We start from the raw sequence: 23,934 nt of genomic DNA, 5'->3' as shown, positions 1-23,934 counted from the left end.
CTCTTAGCCAAATGAAAACCCAAGCAACTTGCTAATCACGACAGTAACAGAAACTGAGTATAAGAGATCGCTTACCAACAGGTTTTTCACACACAAGACCATCTGCCATTGCAGTGCATGGATTTGCTTTCAGACCTGCCACCTCTGCTCTTTCTAGATACGCACAGAAGCCAGAGTCATTTGGCTCTCCAGGAAGCCACTGCAGAGTTGTATTTGTAAAAGGAGACATGTCATCCCATCCCCAGTAGGAGATGTTGATCTTGCGTAAACCTACCCAAGGTGAAATCTTCTATGAATCAGAATGAAACAAATGTGAGATTAGTTAAAAATGACTTTTTAAAAAAAAAAAAAAAACATTTAAAATAGCTCAGCAGAAACAGCTTAACATTTCAAAAGAATTCACCATGTTCTTTTCTCACTTTACCATCTCATCAGTCATTGCCCATACAGCTTTTATCTTAATTGTTCTATCTTTCTGAACAGTCCCTCCCCCCAAAAAAAACAAAATCCCCACCCACTACAAGCTTCCATTCTACTTAAAAAAAAAAAAAAACATTTAAAATAGCTCAGCAGAAACAGCTTAACATTTCAAAAGAATTCACCATGTTCTTTTCTCACTTTACCATCTCATCAGTCATTGCCCATACAGCTTTTATCTTAATTGTTCTATCTTTCTGAACAGTCCCTCCCCCCAAAAAAACCAAAATCCCCACCCACTACAAGCTTCCATTCTACTTAAAAAAAAAAAAAATTCTGTGTTTTTTCTGTTCAAAGTCAGTTCTGATGACTATTATTAGATACAGTCAGAAACCACACCAAATGGTTGTAATGAAATTTTTTGGTGGGTTTTTTTTTTTTTCTTCCCCAGTGGCTACTACACTGATTACTAATTGCTAGGCCAATGTCGATACTAAAACACACATAAGTTAACAGCAATTCCCAGAAATCAAAGTTCAGGAAAAAACAGGATAAATATTCCATCCTCCAAAATCTGTATTGCTGATACTGATCAACATCTTTAGGCAATTCAGAGACAGAGATGAAAGTGGCACATCCACAACTCCAGTGCCATTAAGTACACATTGAATATACTTTTATTATTGATATATAAGCTATAAAAAAACTAGTCTAGAAAATATAAAAAGCATTAGTTCTCAAAAAAATATTTAGGATATATCAGTAAAATTACATCACAAATTTTACTCATTTTTATTATTTTTTCTTTATACAACTACCAAAAAACAAAGAGGGTTTTGAGGAATAAAGGCCTTTGCTTGCTCCAGGATAAATCTACATACATTTCTTGCTTCCCTCACTGTAAAAATCTCAAGATACCGAAAACAAACACATTTCCTCCTGTAATCTCTGTGCAGGCAGTTTTCATTAACCCTAGTTTAGACATAAGGAACAGAGATTCACGTGCTGTGACAGGTATGTGGTCGTAGGGGAATACCAGAGCACCAAACAGCACAGCTATCCGCGTCAGGCAAAGGACAGATGTTGTCAGCTCCGAAGCACAGCTGTTGATCTGATTGTGAAGTAGGCTCCCAACTGATTTAATTTACAGGCCAAGATATCTAAAACACTATAATATACCCAAAGGGAACCTGCCATGGTTCAAAATCTATGTGCTGTTTCATCACAAGTGAACCAAGAGTCACTGCCGTCATCTCTCAGAGAGATCTTTCATCTCTGATCTGACATTTTTCTTTGTCCACTCAGGTTTAATCCATGGCTGAAAAAAACCTTTCAGAGCTCTTAAATCTACACCTGATCAGGGCATTCCTCTTCTTATCCTGCCTCATTAGACCAAACTGAAATATGAAGGATTATCAATTTTGCTTCACAACTACCAGTGGTAATTACTCTTTTAAAAATATCAGTAGGTAGATAATCAGTATTCCTGACCTCCCTAAAATGTACTCCCTATGCTCTCTTCTTCTTCCGTCGTATCAGTTGGGAGCACAATCAAACAAAAATTGCTACCGCAACTAACAGATTTACAGATGCAAGAGCAGACTTAAATGAACCAGAAAACTAAGAAATGTTCCATTCCGTAAGCAGTGATGCACTCTGGGAGACTCTTGAATAGCAACGAGAACATTCAGCGAAAATGCCACCGCCGACTCTAGTGTCTTACTTCTCTATTTACTTCATAACTTCATTGCTACCCCAGGTGACCAACTTTCCAGGTGCCTGAGAGTCCCACGTTCTGGATACTGGAGAGAACAAGATGCAAGTAGTGAAAGTGGAACTTGGGTATCTGGAAAGTGGTAGATAATATATCTGTTATTTAGTTGCCTAGATCGCTGTATATGCACATGGTTCACCTGCATCAGAAAACCTCAGATATTTATGCATGTCTCTAGACATCTCTCTGTAGAATGCTAAGCATGCACAGCAGGCATGTATGAAAAAAAAAAAATCAGGGGCTTAGGCAAGATAAATTGCTGGCAAACACAGACCTTAAACAAACCTAAATAGCTACTTTGGGGATGAGGAATTCCAGCCAAGAGACCCTTCAACATATTACTGACTGTTTTAATTGCACTGTCAAATAATTTGGCCTCAGCATCCATATATAGAAAACAGATATTCACCATCCTATTCCAGTTGTGGTGAAAAGCTTGTCAGGCCAATAATGAAAACTGACAGTGCAGCAGTGACATTTGAAGAGAAATTCTTCTATTTGAGCAGGAGAGTGTCTCAGAACCCCTTTAATGATGACAAAGTCCCAGGGAGCATCATGAAAGCCAGAGTAGCTTTAGGAGATAAAAGCAGCACCCCTGAAATGAAAAACTTCTAGCAAAAGCAACACGTAACGTAGTAATCACCATTCTTAACAGCTGTAGTAGCTGGACAACTTGTAGTCATCCTGTCAGATATCTCAAATTCCATATGTACCATCTTTGGCTGTTTGCTAGTGTAACACATCAACACACAGACCTGAACACTGATTAGCACGCTACCGAATGCACACCGTCAAAGCTACTGCCGTGCAGGCTCGCTTACGCTGCTCTGCGCACGTTGTTAGGGCACCAAAAACAGATTATCCAAACCATTTTTTTTAATGTCTGATTAAAATATGGTAAGTATCTGAGAAGTAGGCCACCAAAATGCTCCAAGGACATGCTTAAAGCGGTATTCAATTACGTGGCATTAATTCCATGATGTGGTGGACTACAGCTGAAGACTGCTGGCAATAGCACAGGTTGCATGTTGGTATCACCAAAGCTTAGCAGCAAAAATGACTGCTGCTGCACTGCACAGAAGTGAACAGGAAAAAACAAACAGTGGATAGAAAATTCAGGAAGTTCCACCTGTGACACCTGCAGCCACCAGTGTGCTGTGACTATAAACTAATTTCTTCACAAAAAAAAAGCATAAATCTAGTCCTTATCTCTGAAACTGATGAAAGGTTCAGTCATAATAGCTGGGAGTCTCAAAGTACTTGAAGCAACTGAGGGACTTCAAAGGTGCTGAATGAGAATGCCAATCCAGTTTCTTCTTCAGGCTTAAGAAATAATGAGAGTTAGAGACCCTTCACTTGAACTCCATGGCTGTTTCATTTAATGCAAAATGAATGTAGGAAACTAGTTTCTTGGCTTTGAATATCTTGCCAAAGATACTTCTGAAGAGGATCAGACAGGAAGAAAACCAGGCTGCCTGTTCTCCATATCCAAAACTCACTGATCTAAGATTCTAGTTTCCAGGCCTCTTGAAAATTATTGTTATCAAGCCAGGTGGGTGAAAAACACAATACAAATCAACTCTTCGCTTCAGAAAAACACTTGCTGACATGAAATCAGCCCCAAATATGTCTAATTTTTTCTTCTCAAGAATACCAGCTTCTTTATTGGAAGGCCAGATGATCTTTGCTCAACATGTAAGTGGTAAGAAAGTTACTCCTCAGAGTTCTGAAGGCTTGTTTTTCTTTCTCAAGGCCCTGATGAATGTGTACTTTCAAGATGTCCAAACCCACAACTGATAAACGTAACCTATCCTCGCTGTATTTGGCACTTAGTAAGTTGTTCCGATTCAGAGTTGAAGAGGAACCTGCAACTCAATCAGAAATCAGTTCCTTTTCTATTTGAGGAAGGAGGAAGAGCTCCAACACACATGTGAATGCATACACATGTGAACATGTACACATGCAAGAATTGTCAGTAAACAATGACATGACCTAGTCCATGAAATCATTCTTATTTAAGACATGTTTGTCTCACCACTGTTGTTCTGCTGTTCTGCAGACTCACGGTTGTTCTGCTGCTTAGCTTACTACTAAGGACCCAGACAACAGGTGAGTGGAAGTGTACTGAAACTTCTTCTAAGTGATTTGATTGTGCATTGATTGATCTCAGTTCTTCAAGCTGACTATTACAGTATCTAACATATTTCACAATTATCCTGGGTGCTTTAAAGTAGTCCAGACTTTCTGAAGCTGCCAGTCCACTGGAGACAGAAGTGAATGGGAGCTCCAAAACCGTGTTGTTCCTACCATTACTAGAATTTTCCTTGAATACCAAATGCATGATCATCATGTTTCCCAATAGTAAAGAGGCAACAAGGTCATGTGGAGACGTTTGCTGTCTAAGCTCAGCAGGACCCACTCTAGCTCTTGCCTCCTCGCAGAATCTGATTGATTTCTGCATGGCTGATATCTTTTGATAGAAGCTAAAGATTTTATCAGAGTTATCTACTCCTTCATTACTCCAAAATAGTAAAGGAAGGGAGCATTTGCTGTCTCTAGAAAAGGTGCAAGAATTCCTTAACCTAAAGTACACTCTGCAATGCTCTAGCTTTCAAGAAAAGAATGGACAATCTAGTCCAACTTGGGACTATATCTACCTTCACTTATTTAGAAGCCAAATAAATGGTACATCTCTTTTTTACAGCTGCTAGTACCTAGAAACTTCGTTAAAATTGTGGTCATTCTGCCCTCTCATCTCTTGATTAACAAAACACTAGACGGCATGCAGGATGGAAGTAGACATTGCTACTCCAAGATTTCAGTGTCACAGGGAGGTAGTGTAAAAGGGATGTCCCTTCAGATGTTACATGCACATATGCACAAACATACAAAGACAGACCAGTGAATTTTCAGTGACAAAGTGCATTAAAAAAGGCCGCGAGGAAAATTTATTATTCATGTTCTACTAATATTCAGCTGTACCACTCTTCCATAAATATGGAACAATAAGACAGGCAATATCTCCTACTTCTTTACTGACATTGTAAAACCTAAAATTATTTCAACTGAAATTACTTTCTAGCTACCAGAAGTTAATTGTTGTGTTTGTTTTAATAAAGTATTTTTTTAGTAAAGCAAATGCAAATATTCTAACAGTTGGAAAAATCTAGTAATTAAAATAACAGCACTTCATAGTTTTATACATTAGCTATCAAAATACTTGTTTATTTGATGTCTTCACATCCCTAATACTTGAGCCATATTACGGGCTACTAATGCTATTAGTAAGTAATGGAAAAGCTGTTTTGCACAGACGTGAGACCATTTGCTTTGAATCATAATCTGAACTTTGACTCTCTTAACCAACATCCTCAACTGTATCTAGGGAATGATCTTCTATTTATGCCTCTAAAATTTTTTTAAATGCTTTTATCTTTTTAACTGATGATTTATCATTACTTTGGACATCAGCGTTGAACATTTTTGTTCCCATTTAACATCTTTAAGAACTAAAAGCTGCATTTATTCTACATCATGATACATCCACAATAAGTCACCAAAATAAATGATATTTGTATTATTTAGTCAAAAAGCTAATTATTCTTGATAGGATTTAGGAATCATTCCGATTACATTAGAGATTTCTATGTGAAATGGCAAAGTTCATAAAACTTTGCCCTAATTTTACCATGTGGGAAGAGGACAAGATAGGGAGGAAACAAGGCTCATACGAATACATACGAATTCCAATCTACTATTTTTATTCAGCATGTATAGGCCAGAATTTGTTTAAACATGATTACAGAATACCACTGCTCATATTCTGGCTGTTCAAATTGAGACTATTTTTACTGGAATACTATTACTCACCATATTCTGAAAAATTATGTATACTTTCAAATGTTTCAGTGGAAAATCTTTCAAAGACATGCCTTGGAGCCTGATTTTTTAAAAACTCACATTATACATTATATATAATTCATTTTAAACCAACATCAACAACAACAAAGTTTACTCAATAGCATTCTAGGGAAGTTATCAGTTAAAAAAAAGAATAGAGGAAAATACTCAGAAATTATCAAAGTAAAATTTTACAGTGAAACAAAGCAATGTGATACACAGCAGGTGGCCAAATCCATTTTCGGAAAGCTTGTAAAGGGCCTTACTTATGTTGCACTGAAGAATGCAATCAAATAGATCTTGAGAATTATTCCATACCTTTATCCCACTACACTATTTAAAATTTAGAACCATTCTCTAGAATATTTCTCCTCTCATTATTTCCTTCTAGCCCAGTTTTTAGAACTCACAGCCCATCTTAGAAGCCATATACTTGTGCTTGAAATGCAGCTAGTCATGGTTTATCTCTTTTTATAGCACAATCTTTTATAACACTGATAACAGGTTGCCAAAAACCCTTTTAAGTGCAAAATCAAACTTTATGTTAAGATAGAAAATATTTAGGAATTATTAAATTCTGACACAACTTGCTAGACAGGGGTTTATATTCATTTGAAAGAAGAGCAAAATTGCAATCATACAATACATACCAATAGAACGTCATTCTGTACTCACATCTACAGTCCTATTCAATTGAAAATAAGGCAAGTTTTTAGCCATTACAGGAATTTATTAAACACTGATCACTAATAACTTCAAAAATGTGCTCTTCTCTTATGCTAAAGCACCCAAATCTCATTGTCTTTTAAGTAGTAATTATAAAACTATGTTAGAAAGGAAAATTGTGTAACCTTAACTAGAAAGCTGATACTTCTTGTTAAATCCACCGTTTACTCAGAAAAATTTAAGTCAGACTACGTTGCTTTGAGATCTACAGTGAGCATTTATAGTCATGACACATTTTTCAAGCACTACTGCTGCCTCAGCACTAATTTAATGAGGGCTGAATAATTTGCAGATTAGTGAAGTGTGCAAGTCTACCTTTTACTGAATACCCAATTACTATCGAGTCTCAAAATTCTCCTCTGTTTCTTAGTGTATGCAAATTGCTAAGGAATTATATATCTCTCTCAGAAATCTATCCCTACCTTTATTTAAACTCCTTTAATTGTCCTGGAACTGTATGACACACTTCTGACTCATTTTCTAATGTGTGCATCACAATATCTTATTACTAAGCTTCAACAAACTTGTCAAGAATTGCTTGAACACCTTGATTTCTAGGAAAATAGTTTTCCTAGGAAGAAGCATACAATTAAACTGAAAATACAGTGACCCCTTAGCGGTCACATTTCCACAACATTCACAGTTTTGAGAAGGGTTTTCAGTTAGTTCTTTCCTATGAAGAAAGGCTGAGAGAGTTGGGTTTGTTCAGCCTGGAGAAGAGAAGGGTCTGGGAAGACCTTATTGCAGTTTTTCAGTACTTAAAGGGGGTTTATAAGAAAAATGGGGAGAAACATTTTAGGAGGGCCTGTTGCAATGCGACAAGGGGTGATGGTTTTAAACTAAAAGAGGGAAGATTCAGACTAGAGATAAGGAAGAAATTTTTCCCACTGAGGGTGGTGAAACCCTGTCCCAGGTTGCCCAGAGAGGTGGTAGATGTCCCATCCCTGGAAACATTCCAGGTCAGGTTGGATGGGGCTCTGAGCAACCTGCTCTAGTTGAAGATGTCCCTGCTCACTGCAGGGGGGTTGGACTAGATGGCCTATAAAGGTCCCTTCCAACTCAAACTATTCTATGAATCTATGATTTTAAATTGCCTCTTTTCTGCATTTTTATGAACAAAATAACCTGCTTACTGCAAATGAGAGCTATATGAAGATAAACCATCCATCTTATTTACTACCTCATTGCTTGATTTCTATTCTTTAAATATGCATCAAGTCTAACCATGCTAGATACCTGCACTTTTCATATTTTGTAAATATTTACCCACTGAATGACACATTATAAGCAGTGAAAGCAAGCGTAATGATTTTTAAGTGTCTCGGTATCTATTAGAGGCAAATGATGAAATCTAGATGTAATTAGTAGGAGGAGTCATGCATTAGGTCATAGGAACACTTATTTCTCTTACTGTTTTCAAATTTTGCTGTTGTGGCACTGGTTAAAAAAAGCATGTAAAATCTGGCAAACCGAAGAGACTACAGCTTCCCTAATTTTCATCTACAGAGATTATAGATAGTATTCCAGTGGGACTTTGGTTTAGCTACTCCCGAGCTTTTTTCTTTACAGGGGACAACTGTTTTGGAAATTCAGGTTCTCTTCTCAGGCATCCAAAATGAGTTGAGCTCCCCGTTTCCTGAAAGTAGGAAGACAGTTAAACTAGAGGGGAGCTACTGGACAGTCAATGTAATAACTGTAATATGGAGACAAAGTGCTGAAATAATTTATTAGACTTCCAAAACCACAATAGTAAAGTAGGACTGCTAGAAACTGTAGTAAAGTGGGACTAATTCAGAAAAAAAGTAGATGTCAGCTTCTCTACAACCAAACACATGATAAGACCATAAAAATATACGGCCCTTTGAGAATACTTCGGGCTAACAATGAATAATATTGCCATGCAAAGCTCACTAATTAACTCCAACCTACACTCAAGTAGGTTTTTATAGGATAATTTATAAAGGATGCTTAGCTCTGAGAACAGTGAGTTAAAGGAAAAGTTGCAGTTTATATAATGAAAGGCAGTGTTTAAAACTGTTCTCATCTTTGTTTATGCTTACTACACCAAAAATAAATCTTCTCAGAATTTATTGCATGCTAACAAGAAAATTTTTTACTTAAATCCCCCAGTTGTGAGCAAATTCCCAAGAGAATTAATTGCACTTCTAAATGAGTATATAACATTTGAATATTAGCAGGAACAATTAATTAACCTCACATTGCTGTTTAATCTACTTTGCAGAAAAACTTGAACCTTCCCGTTCATAATATTTTGCTTACTAGGTCAATAAAACAGCATGTAAGAAAATATAATCAAGTGTCATTTTCCTTTAGTACAGGAATCTACAGTCTATCCATTGTGTTTACTTTATCATTCTCTTAAAGAATTTCATTTCTTTTCGATGGAAAATGCAAATGAGACATTAAATTACTGGTGATAGTTTTAGACTACATCTGCAAATTGAACAGTGTTTTGACTTGACACCACAAATGTCTTAGTTTTGTCCCTCAATTTAGTACCAAATAAACCTTCTCCTTATCCTTTAAAAAGAGGCAATGTATTGATTTCCAATTTAGCATTGGAATTAAGAGAAATTATTGATACACAATGAGCTCTGGACAGAGAGTGGAGACAATGGCAGCCTCTTCACCCTGAATCTTTCCAAAGCATCAATGTTTTGTATTATTCTAAACATGATGAAGAAAATGTCCTAAATTTGTCCCAGAACGAGGACTTTGTGTATTAAAAACAAAGTCCCACATTGTTTCTACAAAAATAAAAGAACTAAGTCCTTCTAGGCTGCAGTATTTATCGACACTATTTTAACAGTTTGTAAAATATACAACAGTTACCAAAGTTGTTTTTCTCAGTATATGAGTATCAAATAAAGCAGAGAGAAAAACAGATCCATATTCTTATTTCCAAATGTCGCTCTGACACATTTACTCATCTGGAAAGCTTTTGTTTCACATCGACAAAGATTTTAAAACCTTTGATATTAACCACACAATTCAAACTCCACCATAGATAATACAGATTAAGGGCATAGTGTTCACCTTACAGTTGCTCTGACTACATTTGTGAACTCCACACCACCACCTGTTAGAAAAACAAGCCATCTATAATGAAATCTCACCCTTTAAATCATTATGATTGCAGTTTCAGAGGAAAAGGCAGACAAAAGAAAATCAAGCACAGGTTCAGAGCGCCTCTGTCACACCTGATAACACATTTAGGCTGTCTCCCACTAAATAAATGTAACTAGACAGACAGATAGGAACAAAAAAAACATTTTTTTTGTCCTGAATGCCACTGAAAACCAGCATAATTCATGGTAGCATTTCATTAGAGATTCCGGTAACTAAATGATCATTTAACCCAAGATATACTTTTAAAGTGCATACATTTGTCTACAATTGCACAAACAGTATGTGAAGGATCTCAAATTTATATCACCACATTGGCTCAGGACATATTTCATTTAAATAAAGATATGCTCAGCAGGATGCTCACCTTGTAGAAGTTCTAAGCTCTGAAATGTAAGAAAAATTTAGCTTCCAAACACTAAAAAAAGCTATTTCTCCTCTACCCCTCAAGCCAGTCAGGTAATATCAGTCATATCAATACTCCGTCACATGCTGTTGAAGGCCTCCTGTGCAGTATTTTAATAGGAAATGGGGAGAGAAGGTGTGTCTGTGCAGGTCACAAAATAAAGAATGAGAGAAATCATTGCCGTCTGTACTTTTGTTATTTTGGTTTCAATTACATTTTCAAAGTTATCTCATATCAAAGACTGGACAGACAAAATGTGTTTCAAGGCTGCAGTAAGTACAATATCAGGGGAGATCTTCTGACATAGAAAAATTACTTCTCTCTCTCCTTCATTAGCAAGTAATAGAAAATACTTGTCTTTCCAGTAAAAAATGTTGCTCTGTCCAGGTCCTTCGTTTACTGGGAAAAAACCCAAAAACCTTAAGTACATAACCTATGTTTGCATCTTCTTCTTCAAATGGAACACTAAAAAGAATAATATAGAATATTTTGGTATATGTCCCTAAACTCTTGCATTCAGATTTAGTGTAACACAAAGGCAATCCTTAACTGCTGTTTCCTTTGTATACATGTCAATTCATCCGCAACACAACTTTGCAAATCCCATACTAGCTTGATATAAGCTTCAATTATTATTTGTAATTATCTCTCATTTTCCTGTAACTGCAAATTAGAGGGTTTATACAAAGAAATGCTGCATGTTCTATAAACCAAAATACACGCTTTTAAAAATGTTCTTGGCTACGATGAACTGATTTGCTTGTAATAGACTCTTATTCCGCTAAGACATCGCTGTCTGAGTGTACACTGTGGGGTTTGACATCTTTTGAGCATCCCTGTGTTTCATATAAGCGTACCAATGATGGGGGTAGGCTTTCCAACAGTTTAAACACAGCAATAAGCATTTAAATATTTAACTGCACAAAAAAAACCAAACAAACCTGACCACCCACGGACAGGTAATTAATCTTCAGCTTCCCTTCTCTTGTCCCACAGTTAACAAGTTAATATGGATCACTTTCCTAAGAAATATTCTGACGGCAGCTCCCTGTATGTGCCAGAGGCATGTAAAAGTTCTAAGCCCTCTCCCTCCCCCACCATTATCACAGAAAGCTAATTAGCTCCTGGTTCATTCTGGTGCTGCTGTGCAGAGAATTTCTACACGCTTCACATTCTAGTACAGCTTCTCTGTGACCCTTTGGTCCCACATACCAGTTATATTGGGAGCTAGGCTTTTCTGGAGAAGCCAAGTATACGTCTTTAGAACCTCCTTCTCATCAACAGCTCGCCACTGAGCTATTCACCACCCAAAAACAATCCTGCGAGCAGTTTTACGATACTGATGTGAAAGTCAGGACTTTTTTCTCTGTCACAGTGAAAATTATTTTGTCTTGTTTTGATTCCTGCTACCACAGTGTATTGAAAAGGGCTGGGATTTCCCAGATCAGTGTTCCAGCCATTCTCTTGAGTCACATCTTGAAAGTAAACATTAACCCGTAACAGTTAAATCTGGTAAAGAGAAACACCTGGGAACTGCCGTGTCATTAGCTTTAAAGATGAGATCTCCTTAATATCCTGTGTACCACTTCCATCCGTCTTTAGCACCATGCTACATTTCTCTGAAGGTATAAGCTTTCCTCTCTTTGGACGAATCCCTAAAATAGTTTTCTCAAAGCAAATTTAGTTCACATAAGCATCAATTAGAGTTACTCAAGTTACCTGAAGTGTATACTTCTGTATTTCATCCAGAACAAATTCCACTTCTTTTGAGGTTGTTAATGAGGCAAGATTCCCACTCAAATTGTAGCAATACAGTTTGGCATTGTCATAGCTTTCGCGACTAGAATTTATGCGGAGGCAGGCATCTCCAATATGACTCCATCCTTCCCCACACAGATGAGCTGATGTAAAAAGCATATGATTAAAGCTGATTTTAAAAAAAGTTTACAAAACCTAAGGGAGTCTGAATTTTATCTTCCTGAGATCATAATTCAAAATACATCCCACACTCATGTCCCTTTTTACATCACGTAAATTGTAAAACACCAAGTAGTATCATATTAAAGTGTATTTTTATGAAAGGAAACTTTTAAACAACTTATAAAATATTTATAAGGTGTATGCTAAGTTTCAGCATAAAAATATCGTTATGACACTATTTTCTGTATTCAGATTTGAGCACAACTAAATTTAAAACATTAGATTATGTACATAATAAATAGCGCTTTAAAGAATCACTCGACCTAAGTATTATGTAAATTTCAAAAATCGAAAACAACTGTCCTAGAATTAAGATCACAACTTTACCCTATCTTTGCTTTACCATCCTAGCTTTGCATTCAGATTTGCCTAAATATAAATGCAATCGGAATGATAGGAAATTCCAATAACATCTTAGAAAATATTTTCTTTTCAACGTATTTCATCATTACTCAATTCAGATAGCTATTAAAAGATGAGTAAGTAATTCAGAGCAACTGCTATAGTTAATCTTTACAGAGATTACACAAATGCAGTTTTAAACTGCACAGAATAAATTTAAGTTATTTAATGAACAATCTCTGTGAAAAAACCTGTGTTCATTAACTTCATCTGGACATAAAGATCAAATGGAGAAGGTCCTGATATCTAACTGCATATGTGTAGTTATGAATACGAATTACAGAGTAAATATTATTTCAGAATGTTAACAGTCACCTTCTGAGAATATTTTATATCAGCATTTTAATATTCACTGCTTGCACAGTATTACCAACATTAGACAATCAAGAAACTAGATCTTATGCCCTATCTGCACAGGAAAATTGAAGTATAATTGAAGTACAATTTATAAGATAAAACCCCAGCTAGCAAAATTAAGTGTCAGTGAATATATAACAGTAAAGGACTCAGTATGGCAATTCAGCTCTGCACTCAGTGATCTCCGCAGGCTAGACCTCGTCACCGGCTTGTGCAGAGGTACATCCCATTATCCCTTCGCTAATATTATCACCTCTCCTAACCAGATTAAAGGTAGCACTGATGTATCAATCAGTGATGTAATTACATCTGCGTTCACCTGCACAGGCACGGCCAGGTGGGGAGAGTCAGCACGGGTAAAACAAATCCAGGTCTACTCATGGAACAAATATTCTTTGACAGTAATGGAGGAGATTTACTCAGTTTTGAAAACAACTATAAAAAGCAGCATCGCCGCCCTACAGCCCTTACCAGGGAGCGCCTGGCACTCCTGCTGCCGCTGGTCCCACTGGCAGTTCAGGTGTAGCGAGCAGCTTTTGCAGCTGGTAAGTTTATTGCAGATCTGTTCATTCCTCACATGACATTTGGTGTAGTTTTTAACTGACTATAAAAACAAAACAGACAAAACAGCATCTCAAACACATGGTAAACTAGCAATCAATGAGAAGTCAAAATTGAAATACACAGAAGGTGGATCCCTCCCAGAAAAATCACAGCCACCTAAAAGCTGGCTCTTTGTCTAAATTCCCTTATCAGTTGTGGAGAGTATGAATGCATCTCTGGAGCACAAACCACCCCACGTGTCCTACACAACTACCTTTGAGTGGGTCTAACAGTAATGTGAAGATGCCACTTCCCTCCCAGAGCCAAGGAAGAGCTTAAATAACTAAATTAAATAATTATTAGATAGTTCAGGGATATGGTCTCACTAAATTATTTCATACACTACAGGTTAAAGAAAGCAAAACAACCAAACAGAAAATAAAAAATAGTTGAAAATAGTTATACATCATTGACTAACGGTGAAAAAACATGCTCCATTTTGTTTTACCTGGATGAAATGAAATAAAAATAGGAGTTATAGACCAGTAGTCATAAAACACAAGAAGGATTTATCAGAAATTTCAGTCATGTCATTTTCCAGATTTAACTGCAAACATGTATGCAACAGAGCTAGTATAAAATTTACAGGATCTACAGGAAATCATTCTGTCAAACAGTGACATAAAACCAGAAATAACATTATTCCTTTGGTACCTTAGTATACAAGAAAAGAAGTAAACACCGAAGGAATTTTTACTTGGGTTTTTTGTTGGGTTTATTTTGGGTTTTTTTCCTGAAAACAGAGGTCTTCCTTTCCAAGGTAGTCATTTTAAATATGAACCGTCTTTTCTCCCACCTGCATGGTATTTTTAATTAAGACATAATATTGATATCTTTTTTAATAAACTGCCCAAAATCCTCGGCCAATTCATCAGCGCATCCATAAGGCTGTCTCTACTAACTTAATATCAACTTAATTAAGAATAAGTCCTAACTCAAGACGGCTTTATAGCATCCATAAGGCTGTCTCTACTAACTTAATTTCAACTTAATTAAGAATAAGTCCTAATTCAAGACGGCTTTATACTCATAGAACCACAGAATGGTTGAGGTTGGAAGGGACCTCTGGAGGTCATCTTGTTCAACCCTAACAACCTCTGTTTTTTTTCCCTAACAACAAAAGATTCATTCATGCATAGTAGCAAAAATGTGAGCCATATGTATGGCTTACATTACACTTCTGATTGCTTTCCTTTCTGATAGTCTCCTGGAGTACGATAAAGCACATCTAAAGGGGCAATATGACAATAAGTTACACAGTTGTTGCTACTGGAAAGATGATGTTGGTAGGGCATCAACCTCCACAGTCAGGAGGGAAGACAACCCACCTCCTTTTAAGTTCTGAAATGATGCAATCTTAAAATGAATTTTCAATCTCACACAGGACCAACTTCATTCTTGCTGAAGAACACTGCTGTTTAGGGACTCGATGTTGCCTTTATTGGATCAGATGCCCATCAGTGAGCTTATTATAAAAGGTACTCGCTATTTTTCTGGTCTATAAGAAAGGCTACTCTGCAGCAAAAAGAACCAGATAAACAGTTCTAGGAGAAGGAATCTACACCACAATATGAAACAGAGCCAAAGGCAATGCCATAAAGTAACAGAATGTCTGTCTAGGCCAATAAATGCATACAAACAGTAAAGCACAAAAAGCCTTTGGTACAAGCCCACATTTAGTTTCACTCAGTCATGATGCATATTCACAATACTGACTAAAAGGTGCTTTAAAGTGAATTTTAGAGCACAAGTAACCACCATCTGCTCATTTACAATACCTCAATACTCACTTTTAACACTTCATGATGACATAGTCAAAATCCTTAAGCATTCAATTTTTTTAAAAATTATATACTGTTTAGTGATACTACATACAGATTAGAGTTTTTCAACTAAACCAAGATACTTGTTCTATTACTTTCTAATCATGAAGCTTGTTGTGTGTTGGTTATTTAATGTTTAAAATAAAATTCAAAGTACTAGTGACTATTCTGTAATAATGTTCTCTGTTGTATTCCCTTATTCCCAGCACTTATTTCCCTTAAATCCAATTTAAACTTTGCTTGCCTGAAAATCTCATTAGTTCAATGTAGATGTGAATCCAATAGGTAATTCATATTAACACATTATTACGGTTATAACTTAAGGTACCAAACCCAATGAAATTCAGAAATATGACAGCCCATCTGTTACTGAAGTTCTATATTGCTGTAGGATATCTATAATGTTTACACACCAGTATAAGTAAATTATGTTATATATAAAGTTTCCCACTTATGTCTGATTTACTTAGATTTTTTCAGTACTGATCTTGATATGGTGGTATATAGACAAACTTATGAACTGCAGTGATTTTCTGCCTATCCACTGTAGAACAAAACTATTACAGTAGTTTATCTTAGAACTTCGGAAATTGCTATTAAATAATATACCTCCCTCTCCTCTTCCTGGATTTTTCAGGTTAACAGTATTATCTTGTCTAGTTTGCCTCGTCTAACTGTAAATTATTAATCTAATAGATATGCTACTATTTCTCTGAAGCTACTCCCAAATCCTTCTGTTGGGTGGTCCTTGGTCTTAAATTTTCTTTTTTCATCCAAGGTAAAGTTAATACTATTCATAATTCTTTCTACTGCTTGATACATTTCCCCTTGACTACTCTTTGAATTCCTCAAATGTAGGTAGATTGCAATGATTATTATTATTGGTACTAGTGTAGCATCCAAGGACACTTACCATGAAAGACAACGTTAGCTTTCTGTAAGATGTGCAACCGTTACAAAAAGACGATTCTTGTCTTTAAGACACTGTGTAAAAATGTTTAACATCGTAGGATTATACCTCTCTTGAAGCATCCCCTAGTATCCTGTATCCCTCAACAAGATTCTCTTTATCGTACTCTTCATGGGTTGCCACACAGATATAAAATACCTTTAAATCACACACCAGTTTGGGCTGTATTTAGGTTACTTACATCAATGGGTGCTTTACCTCATTGCATGTATGGAGACCGACACAAGAAATTCATAGACTACTACTGGATGTAAGGGTGTGGCTGGTCAAAGTTACAGACAGAACATATACCTCTTGTAGCCCTTGTAGGAACACATCTCCCTTGTAGATTTGGCATGCAATAAGGCTTTCAAAAATGCAATACAGACTGGATGCATAAGTACCTCAGCTGTGCCTCTTCCCATGACAGTCTGTCCAAAACAAGTAAATCACATGTCCCCATCACAGACCATATTCTGACCAAAAAAGTATCGCATTCATGTGCTGTTGCTGGTGTTCTTGATCCCAGTTAAGTAGTTTCAATTTATTCTGCCCTCCCATATGTCTGCTGTTTGTTACAGTAAAAGTGTGGGTATTTTAACAAGCTTAACTATGTCAAGAGTCAGAATAAGAGCTGAAATTTTATGAGAAAAGTGGTAGTGGGGGGGATGTCAATTTTTTTTTTCCAAGGTCTTGTAAAGTTTTCAAAAGAAAACATTTACTCTCAATCAACATCTTTCAGATAAAGTGCATTTCAAGCCTTCAAAATCCTTTCCTTGGGAATAAGTTAAGTTATTTGCAAACTTTCAGTGTGGGCAGTTAAAATTTCTATAAACTAAAGGATTATAGGCCAACATTGTAGATAACTGGTGGAGCATAACAGCTACTCTATCTGCAGTGACTGCTTCTATTTTTACTGCAGAGGAGTAAGACAACAGAAGGGGAGAATGAAACTATTTCTTGGTATTTCCTGAAGCTTGCCTTTTAGGACTGCTCTTTGGTGTGGAGCCAGGAAATAGGAAGAGTTATTTTGAGGATATAAAAAAAAAAAAATCACAACTAAAAAAGACAAAGGGAAAACCTTCAAAATCATTCACATTATAAATATCAGAAAGCAGCCAACATACAAATAATAAAATATACATTAATAAATAAACATTATAACTATCCAAAAGCAGCCAACATATTTTCCAGTAACTACCTACATGTGCACATAAATACACATTTTTCAGCCTATAAGTCACAGAATCACAGAATCATTAAGGTTGGAAAAGACCTTTAAGATCATCAAGTCCAACCATCAACCCAACCTAGCAAGGTCATCAACCCAAGTCTATCAGCACTTGAGCGAATCACAAATGTAAGTGGTATGGTACATGTCCAAACTCGGCTCACCCTCCTTTTTCTCAAACACATTGCTTTAAGAAGGCTGGCAAGCAGGATTCATTCCAGTACTTTCAGGGCTTCAACGCAATCACACTTTTTGAAAGCACCTGTATGTGCCTGCAAAAATAAAAGAGCTTTATGGCCATAATCTGGACTTGTTATGTTGCTATCCTTAAAAATGTTTACTCTCTTAATATATGAAGGCTCTCTGCTACTTTATCAACCCATATTTTTCTCCATTTCTGAAAGAGCAAAAAACAATTGATAAAGTAAATTTTTTTACTCTAACATTCAGGCTCTCTGGCCTTTCTCAGTAAAGAAAGCTTTGCGTCTTGTTGCAACTGATGGGCCCTATTCAGTCATTGACCTTTTTATTTACCACAAGATACAAAAAGATTTTTTCTTTCATGGCATGGCGCTTCCCAGAGGAGCAGACCAATTCTTTGCTTACTCTTCCATGCTACTTTCTCAAGAAAAATGATATCTTGTAAAGGTGCAGCAATTTAAAAAACAATTCATCTCTACCTCAAAGTCTTTTTTCACTTTTGGTAAAAACTATAAGGTAAAATTAACAGCTTTTCCTGAGAATGTTTCCATTACAAAACACTGGTAGTCAATTTTATGAACAACACAATTAGCAAGGGGGTATCATTCTCACAGGATGAGTGATAAAGATTCTTATGTGCAGATATACAAGGTGAATACAGTTTCATCAACGTATTAAGCAGATCCAGATCTGGTGGTTATCCTCTATCAAGAAAAAAGCAAAATGCATCAGAATCAGTGAGGACCAGGAAGATGCTGAGGACATTACAGAGTACAAATGAAAGCGTCCAAGTGCAAGATCAATGTAACAGACTTAAGGGCGGTGAACTGCTAGCAAAAGTCAATACAATCTACTCCACAAAATCAGAAATATACCACAAGCAGGACACAGAATTTTTTTTGAAAAAGCAAAAGGAAGAAAGATGTGAGACAGAGAAGCTAAGGAAAAAAGGCACATATGAGCATGACAGGAAACTGCTTCCCCAATTTTAGAAGAGGGAAGAGTGATATGTAGTGCTTAGAGGGACACATATGCAACACCATTAGGTTTTACAAGTCAACCAAAATATTCCCGTTTAAATTTCCATCTTTAATGCAGACATCCAATGAATGGAAGAAAAAGGAGGAGTACATCAATGATGTCGCTTTCTACTTTGTGACAAAGTCTTCTATAATATTCTGTTTCAAAGCTGAAAACAGCCCTGGACTAGATGCAAGAGGCTCCATAGAAGAGCTTGAAAGAGGAAGTTATACAGATATTAGTATGTCGTATTTCATGAAGTGTGTACTTGGCATAAGACAGTATTAATGACAGTATTAGAGTTGCTTTTGCCCCTAAGGCAAACCAGTACCTGTATTTGCACATTTTTGAAAAAAAGGTAGAGTAGGTGATCTTATCGTTTTTAGCATCTATCAAATCTCAACAAAGATAAGTTAAATAACTTTTTTTTATTTTAGAAGCACTACATTTTATTATGGAATCATTTGAGCGTATTATGTAATACCACTATAAGCAGTGTGGGGAATTTCAGTGGTGCAATTTCTCAAGGCAACCTTCAAAACCCTTATTATAACAGAAAAAAAATCTCTAAGAGACATATTTAATGGTAGAAAACAGACAGCAATCTCAAGGCAACCTTCAAAACCCTTATTATAAACAGAAAAAAAATCTCTAAGAGACGTATTTAATGGTAGAAAACAGACAGCACGGCACTACTGCTAGCATGCTATTCAACCTACTCATGAGCCAAATTTCAGTACCATCTTGAACCACACCACATATTTTAAGTAAACTGTTTCCCAGTTGGGCAAGACAGGGTAAGTATTCACCCCTCAATATTTGCATCAGATATGATGGGGTCAACTAAAACCATTGCATGCAGGAATATCCCACTTATGTGAGTTTTTATGGGAGAAAAACAAAATAGCTTGCTAGTGCTGAAATGAGCCACACCTCCAGAATTACCTGGCATTGCAAGCCACTGCTTGCAATTATGTCAGATATGAGTGTACTGATATATACCTTGATGATGCAGATGCCCCATCCGTGGAAACATTCAAGGTCAGGTTGAATGGGGCTCTGAGCTACCTGATCAAGTTGAAGATGTCCCTGCTCATCTAGTCCAACCTCCCTGCAGTGACCTTCAAAGGTCCCTTCCAACCCAAACTATTCTATGATTCTGCATAGCAGTGGAATACAGTGTCCTGTTAACGTGCTGACCCACATCAGGTGGTGGGCATAGGCAGGCATGTGTGTATCGTCAATGCATTAGTACTACTTATTAAGTCCATCTGTCCAAACAAAGTTATTTCAAGAAAATTTCCATATTTTACAGCCCTTCCAATCAGCAGAACAGTCACTGCTTTGTAAATATCCATGACCACAAGGCCAATGACAAACCGATTGCCAACATATCTTTAGTATGCTGACCAGTTTTCATGAAGCAAAAGCAACAGACTCTAAAACATTAGTGTCTGTCTCATCCAGATGTTCTACGATCTAAGTAATAAATCAAGGTCTTTGTACATCTGCAAAAATGGGGCTTCCTCCTTATTATGTTTCTAGGTCTACAACTTGTTATCCCATATTACCACCACAGTACTGTCACAAAATTTTCATTTTGTGGGCCTAGTCCAAAAGTAGGAGTCTATGAAAATGGATAATCAGCCCGATCTATTTAGCATCTCCACATGGTGCCATTCTGTTGATGCTGTTTTGGTGGGTTTATGTTGATAGCTGCAAAATTCTCTGTCTTCTCCACCCAATACACTAATTTTGCAATAGCCACCTTCAACTTACGATAGCAACTCTTTCCAGAAATCATTTCGATGGATTTTCGCTATCCCATTCTTTAGTAACTCCACTAACAGCTTTGCTATCCATTTCAAACCCTGAATAAAAGACAGGAAATGATATAGAGAAGACTGGTGCATCAGTTGCTAATTATGCTGACAATCTTGGTCATGAAAGGTTGTCAAAGAAGGATACTGAACTGAGAAGCTTGTGCTAAAATACCCAGTGCTCCACATTTACTAGGGATGAAGATGGTCTGCTCCTTAGCAACTGTTCCTTGCTTAACAGTTGAAAACGACAGTTAGAAAATTGCCACCTAACGTAGTATAATGTGTTAGGAAAGGAAGAGCCCTTGAAGATCACAAAGGAAACTAACCATTAGAGCCTGGAATGTGAAATCACTGTGAAAGACTTAAAACATGGCTGCTGATGAATCTCCGTCTGCTAGTGACTAGCTATGAACACCAGTGATTAGAGCTGGCTGCGCTCACTGTGAATGGGCAAGATTAGAATCAGAGTCAATCCAACTCACACCTTAATTTCTCTGTCTGGAAAACAAGATTGATTTGCATCAAGTTCAAATCAGAGAGCAAACTACTTTTACTAAAGGAAGTGTTTAAAGACAGGATTTTGAACTCAAGTACAGTCAGGTGTCTGCAGCTAGCTGAAAAACGTAAGGAGGCAAAATTTATTAAGTTAAAATACCATATAAACTCATCAAAAATCAAATGAACAAGCAAAAGATGCAGCAGCTGTTGGTCAACAATGTAAAGTATAAAATATGGCATTAAGTAATATTAAAAAAAGAAAAATATAAACTTCTGTGAATCTGTATGTTCTTATCGCTTGTGTATACGTAGATCAAGAACAATCTTAACAAATCATCACAAGCCAGTTAATCTCATGGTGACAGAGGCTCATATTCCTTTAACAAGATGACAAGTAACTCCATGGCTTAAAGAACAACATTTCTATGACAATCAATGATCAGAATACCAAGACTAAAGGGACTGATGTGGTCCTGTTTGAAAGGGAAAAAAACCCCAACAGCCACCCTTCGTGAGATTCCGCAGTTTCTGCCTGCGTACTGTACAACGGCATATGCACAAAATCCAAGTTGATAATGACTCTGGGACATTCCAAATGTCATTAATTGGGAGGTAATAGTATTTGTCCAGAGAGATATACAGTGGCCTAACACAATCCTAAAGAATATATTAATTTTTTTCCCTGGAACAGATATCTTTGCTGCAGTCCAAATCTGCTCTCTGCAAAATTTTTACTGCAAAAGCCAGGCAAACACGTTTGTGTTCAAAACAAGCTATTATTCATCTACTACACCCGTTTCATTTGCTGCAAGAGGCCTCTGGTTTAACTACAAAACCAGTATTAATAACATCACAGATTTGCAAAGACTCACCATGCTACAGTTACTGTTCGCTGAAATGCACTTCTTGTCATCACACCACTGGCACCCATTTGTGTTGGCAGTACAGCTCGCACAGTCTGCGTATCGGTAACATCTGTCATCTGCAACAGCTGTAATACACATGAAAGTCAAAAAGAAACCCTGCACAGAGAATAGGAGAATTCCTACCACCTCCTACACCAATTACTGTGTTTAACTCCTGTGCTGTTTGGCTTCTTTAGTCTCAGGATGGTGCAAGTTTAAGTCTCTTGCCAGAGAAGCCTTGCTATCCTAGGATTAGCCTTTTGAAAGCCCACTAAAATTTCTGCTTATCCTTTAGTATTGACTATCAGCAGTTTCTCAGATGATACTCTCAACCAGATAACAATTGTGCCAAGTGATATAAAAGAATATATGAAAAACTGACTTTTGGCAGAATATTGCCACCTGCAACAGGAAGGATTTGACAGCAATGAAGCTGCGCTGCCCGCACACCTTCTTCGGAAAGGATTTCTACACACCTGATCTCTTGCAAGTTTAGTTGTAGTTTATTCCCACTGCAGCAGCTGTGCTTTAGAAACTGCTTTAACTTTTGTATTTTCCTTCAGCCTGCCTGTGCTTTCTTTTGTTTGCTTTTTTAAACACCTATTGGTATGATCAGCTTTGTGTAAGATCCACTTTCATCTGTATTACTTTTGAATGTAGTGTCTCAAGATTTTTCTTTATATAAAGAGCTGAAACTTCCTAGACTCTAGATCTCTATATGTCATAAAACTGTACAAAAGCAGATCTTCAGAAAGCTTTACCTGGATAAACTTTTTTGTTATATAATGCACCTTTTTTTTCTGAGTTTGCAACTTTATATGCAGTTCAGAAAGAAAGAAAAGCCAACAGCAAAATAACTGTCTTGAAGCACTGATTAATAGCAGAGCTAATAATTTTTAAACAAACATTAGAAGTAGACTGGCAGTAGATGTAGCACACAGCCAAAGTTTGGTTAGCAATTTTATACTGTGCTGAAAGGAAAGATGCACAGAAAAACAAGTAGGTGAATGTAGCAGGGATGGATATTCTGTTCATGTGAAGTATAAGAATAACACTTTCACAAGCAATTTATTTGCAACAAGCCAAAACACTCAGGAATAGGGTGCAACGGGTATTCATCGCGCCAAATTGCCGTTTTGAACAACATAGCTATCACCATGTCGCATAGAAATTCACATGACAAACTTGAACCCATTTTGACATACTATAGCAAAGGGCTTGTTTGCATCAAGTTTGTTCCTAGGTGTGACTGTGCCACGTTCTATACCAATGCTCCTGTTCGATAGGTAATCTGCGTGAAGCAGCCATGCCTTCCCTCTCTCCCACCGGCACATACAGACATGAGTGTGCCGTACGCCTGTAATGCCAGATACAACCCGCAGCACCCATCTGTGCTCTGACTGCTGTTTTCTTGGAATCAGAAAAATACGAAGGCTTTTATATATGTATATAACATGTACATATATATGCATATGTATATATATGTATATGTTTATTTTTTATATATATATATATGTATATAACACACATATATCCCAAAACAGGAGAAGGTGGAGAAAGAGGAAAATTAACTCAGTTACAATATTTTAAAGCTCACCTTTTTATAAATGCTTCAAACACACTGAGCCAAATCCAATCTAAAGTCATTTTATGCTTTAGTTCCCCAATTAAGTAAATTCTTCTCTTTGAATCCTCTTATGTTTTGTACCCATTGGCACCTTAAATTTGTGCTCTTTGGCACCTACTCCTTTGTATTTAAAATGAAAAAAAAA

At 36.7% G+C, this 23,934-nt stretch overlaps 1 protein-coding gene across 1 annotated transcript in view; it reads right to left on the bottom strand.

The window, feature by feature from the left end:
- LOC104616112 (attractin-like protein 1) overlaps nucleotides 1-22,248 on the bottom strand; it is a gene marked incomplete at both ends in the record, with an annotated part of 61,893 nt that extends 39,645 nt beyond the window's left edge. Inside the window, 4 exons of the mRNA XM_010291611.1 lie at nucleotides 76-289; nucleotides 12,090-12,271; nucleotides 13,581-13,713; nucleotides 22,130-22,248. Of these exons, the coding sequence (XP_010289913.1) occupies nucleotides 76-289; nucleotides 12,090-12,271; nucleotides 13,581-13,713; nucleotides 22,130-22,248 (648 nt within the window). The remainder of the gene's footprint in view (nucleotides 1-75; nucleotides 290-12,089; nucleotides 12,272-13,580; nucleotides 13,714-22,129) is intronic.
- Nucleotides 22,249-23,934: the final 1,686 nt, after the last annotated feature.

The sequence above is a fragment of the Phaethon lepturus genome, unplaced genomic scaffold, assembly GCF_000687285.1.
Source record: "Phaethon lepturus isolate BGI_N335 unplaced genomic scaffold, ASM68728v1 scaffold497, whole genome shotgun sequence".
NCBI lineage: Eukaryota > Metazoa > Chordata > Aves > Phaethontiformes > Phaethontidae > Phaethon > Phaethon lepturus.
The sequence above is the reverse complement of the archived record's forward strand: the minus strand, read 5'-3'. Positions and strand labels throughout refer to the sequence as shown.